The sequence below is a fragment of the Sprattus sprattus genome (assembly GCF_963457725.1).
Source record: "Sprattus sprattus genome assembly, chromosome: 5".
NCBI classification, from domain to species: domain Eukaryota; kingdom Metazoa; phylum Chordata; class Actinopteri; order Clupeiformes; family Clupeidae; genus Sprattus; species Sprattus sprattus.
In genome coordinates, this window is record NC_137924.1 from 7,018,777 (window position 1) to 7,022,635 (window position 3,859).

A 3,859-nucleotide genomic window follows, 5' to 3' on the forward strand; every position below is an offset into this window, starting at 1 on the left:
ACAAAACAAATTTGACCGAACCAAAGAGATGAATTGTGGAAGATGGATGTAATTTCATGTGGTAATGTACATAATACACGCCTGTGTATGTGTGTCTGTGTGTGCCTGCGCACCAATGATTTGCCTGGAGGAAATGTCACTGTAACCTGTATTACTGTTTCACTGGAATTGCATCAGCAAGGATTTATATACAATTGTATAAAAGATTGTCAATGTAAATGCTACAAAACAGACATCATATTGATTGCTGATAACTTTAACAGATAGTAGTGCAATTTCTGTGAGGGAATACATTGCCAATGAATATGAACTGCAAACACTAATATTCCAATTAAGAAATTGCATTGCACATCAATATTCAATTCATATGCAGAACACAGGGATGCATATTTGGAGACATCAGTTATAATAAGAGTACAGTGAATACAGCCAAACCGTCTGTATTTCAGGCATGGCTTAGCCCACTAACTGGCACAAATGTTGATCCACTCTAACAAAATCCTAGGTTATAGAGAGTGGTAAACAGTCAGTATATCAATAAGTACAAGGTTTTAAGAATTTACAATGATATGATATATTTCAAAGCAACAAATTAAAAAGATAAAATAATAGATTAAAACTGGGTGAATGTCGTCCGTTTCTCGTGGACTTCAAGGTAGTCTGGTTCGAAATGGAGCTTGGCTTTCAACTCCCAATATTCACTCCTGTTAGGTTCAACATAAACGGTTGCTGGTGCTGTGCAGTACACCATTGTCTGTGGTACTCTGTCGTCCGTGTGCAGAAACTGTGGCCTGACATCGTAGTCTTGGTTGTATTGGTTTGAAGACTGACCACTGTGCTTACAATGTTGACTACCTCTATAAGGCAGCTGCTTGTCCCGTGCTACAATGTCTCTGTAAAAAAAGTTATCTTGCAAGGGGGTAGGTTTGTTTAGGGGGTCAAGGGTACTATCGCTGTACTCGGAACTTCTAGCAATGCTTGCCAACTCGTCGTCAGAGTTTGGAGTGAACGCCCCATTCAGATCGTCAAAGTCTCTGAATCCCTCACATGTACTGTGCTCGTTAATGGCGTAGGTGGAGTTTTTAGCCGCGCGATCACCAGGAGGCGGAATGTACTCGTACAAATGTCCAGCGGAGGACTTGACTTTGGTCGCCGATCTGTTGCTGTACAAACTGTTGAAAGAGGTCAGGTCTGCACTTATGGATGTCGCTTGTACATTCTGGGTCTTCTTCCGCCTGCGTCTCACGACGGCAAACAGTCCTGCCGTGATGAACACAGACATGATGAAGATCATGAGCAGGGCTAATATGAGCACGGAGAGGGGAACTGTGCTATATGGACTGTCATAATCCAGAGATGACTCCAAGGTGATTGTGCTGCCAGGTAAAGTTTCCTCAGATGGTGGGATTGCTGAACCTTGAAGGATTGAGTTGTTGGGGCAAAGATGAGAAGCGTGGATGTATCTCATATCCTCTCCAGTGAGTCTCACCGGGGACTCACATATCACACTGTTTACTACGGTACCGGTGTTGAGCTGCTCCAACCAGAGTTTCATCTCCACCACGCTACACGAGCAATCCCACGGGTTCTCAAAGAGATCTATTTGCACCAGTGACTTCAACTGATCCAGCACACCACCAACCGGCAGATTACGGAAGTGATTATTACGCAGGTTAAGTCGAGAGAGCGTTAATCCATTAAACACTCCCTCTGGTAGGGTTTTGAGAAGATTGTTATTGAGAAAGAGCAGCTGGAGACTCGGGACTTGCTCAAAGGTACCCGGCATGATTTCCCTGATGACGTTGTATTCTAAATACAGGAACTGAAGACTCTCTAGCCCATAGAACATGTCCTCCGTCAGGCGCTCGATTAAATTCCCATTCAAGTAAAGCCTTCGCAAATTGGTTAAATCCCGAAAAGAGCGGTCATGAATGACGGAGATTCGATTGTTGCCCAAGTGAAGCAAATCCAATCCCACGGCCTCTGTGAAATCGGATCTATGCACCAGTGGGATGTTATTCCCAGTAAGATACATCTTTTTAGGATTGTAAGGTTTAGGATTTAGATCAGCAATGCTCTCAATTTTCCTCTCTTGGCAGTTCACATTCAGACCTAGGTCTGATATTTGAAGGTTGCAATTGCATGCAGTAGGACAGTCCAAAGGCACAGGAGATTTGGTTTGATAGGACACCATCGGGCCATAGTTTTGTTTATTAGGAGACGGTCGAGAGGTGGGTTTAGATCTCAATTTGCCTGACTGACGAGAGCCCTTAGTAGGCCTCAAAGACCGCAAAATTCCTGATGATGTCACGGATGCCGCCACAGAAGCTGGCGTGGTTTGAAAGTACGCCTCACTGCTCCGGGCAGGCTCTGCATGCATCTCATACTCCGCAATCGCTCTCCGGGGGCACAACTCCTGCTTCGAAACCTCATCCAGATCCCTCCCGTGGAGCCGGAACGGGGTCTCGCAGACCACATCACCCACCAGAGCCGTGTAGGAGATGCTCTCCAGCCAAGCCTTGAGCGGGATGAGTTCACATGAACAGTTCCAAGGGTTCTCCTCTAGCTGCAACTCCACAATCTTGTTCATGTGTTCCAACAGGCCGTTGTATGGAAGCAGTTTCAGCTGGTTCCCCCGTAGGTCCAGATGGGTTAAGGGGACGTATTGAAACACGTTAGTTGGCAGAGAAGACAGCAAGTTGTCGTTCAAAATGAGAACCTCCAGATGATGCAGTTTGCTGAAGGCACTGGCATCAATGTGGGAAATGTAGTTATAGTCGAGCTGAAGATATTCCAGTTGTTCAAGACCAACAAAAAAGTCCTCCCTCAAAGAATCAATTTTGTTATTGTTAAGATGTAGTCTTCTTAATCCTTGCAGTCCATTAAATGCTCCTGTTTCCACTTCTGATATGTCATTGTTTCCTAAATGCAAAATGGTGGCACCCTCATAATACACAAAGTCATTGAAAGACAGTTTCTTAAGGAGGTTTCCAGTGAGCAGTAGATGATATGTGGAAAAGTGCAGCGGTGTTATCTCTGCTAGACTGGTTATTCCTCTGTTTTCACAACTGACACTCAGACTCCCATCTTTCTCTTCACAGTCACACAGTTCTCTACATATCTCACCATATCTGTCAAGCATCTCAACAAAACTCAGAGATGTGACAGCAAGCAGTGTGGTAGCAATCCAAAAATGCATCTTGGGAATGGATGGCCAAACTCACAGCTGTGCAACAGAGGAAAGTCATCTAGAGAAAAAGAAAAACATACATTTGCTGTTGAAAGAGCAGTAGGTCAATCACTATTCCCGGTCATCACAAAGTCATCAGCAAATAAAACGACACTCCCGCACCGTCCAGGCGCGATGAAAAGCAATATTCTTCATAACGACGTCGTCTATATATCTATGTGCACGATAAAGAAAAATACATCACCACTAAACATTGCATCAGCAAAAAAATTAAAACACTGCACACATCCCTTACGAGGTGCTGACGATAATTATTTTCGGAATAGCTTAATTCTGTCAAGTATTGGTTATTTTAAACCAGATAAGGGTACAATTGATCATAATCTGAAAATGAACTGCACATCTTTATATTTGTACTCTCTGTTCCATATAATACTCACCCAGGAGTTCACATAGACTACGAAAGGCACATTCACTTATCACCGCGTAAGATCAGACTGAACTCTTGTTTATTTCTACTGTCGTGAATATTCGGAGACAGAAAGTTCCTCCAAGCGTTTATGTGCTTTCTCCATTCCTCTGCTTCTCATGCACACACGCCAAGGGCGCGAGAGCGCGCACCCACATAGACTACTTTGAGGACATTCACACAGCCTCGCGCCTCGCTTG

The 3,859-nt window shown here is 44.1% G+C and overlaps 1 protein-coding gene across 1 annotated transcript; it reads right to left on the minus strand.

Moving 5' to 3' along the window:
* Positions 1 to 613: 613 nt before the first annotated feature.
* slitrk5b (SLIT and NTRK-like family, member 5b) lies at positions 614 to 3,199 on the minus strand (the record flags this gene model as incomplete). Its single annotated transcript, XM_080839993.1, has 1 exon — positions 614 to 3,199. The coding sequence occupies one exon, from the start codon at positions 3,197 to 3,199 to the stop codon at positions 614 to 616; it is 2,586 nt and encodes an 861-aa protein (XP_080696119.1).
* Between the last annotated feature and the right edge of the window lie 660 nt (positions 3,200 to 3,859).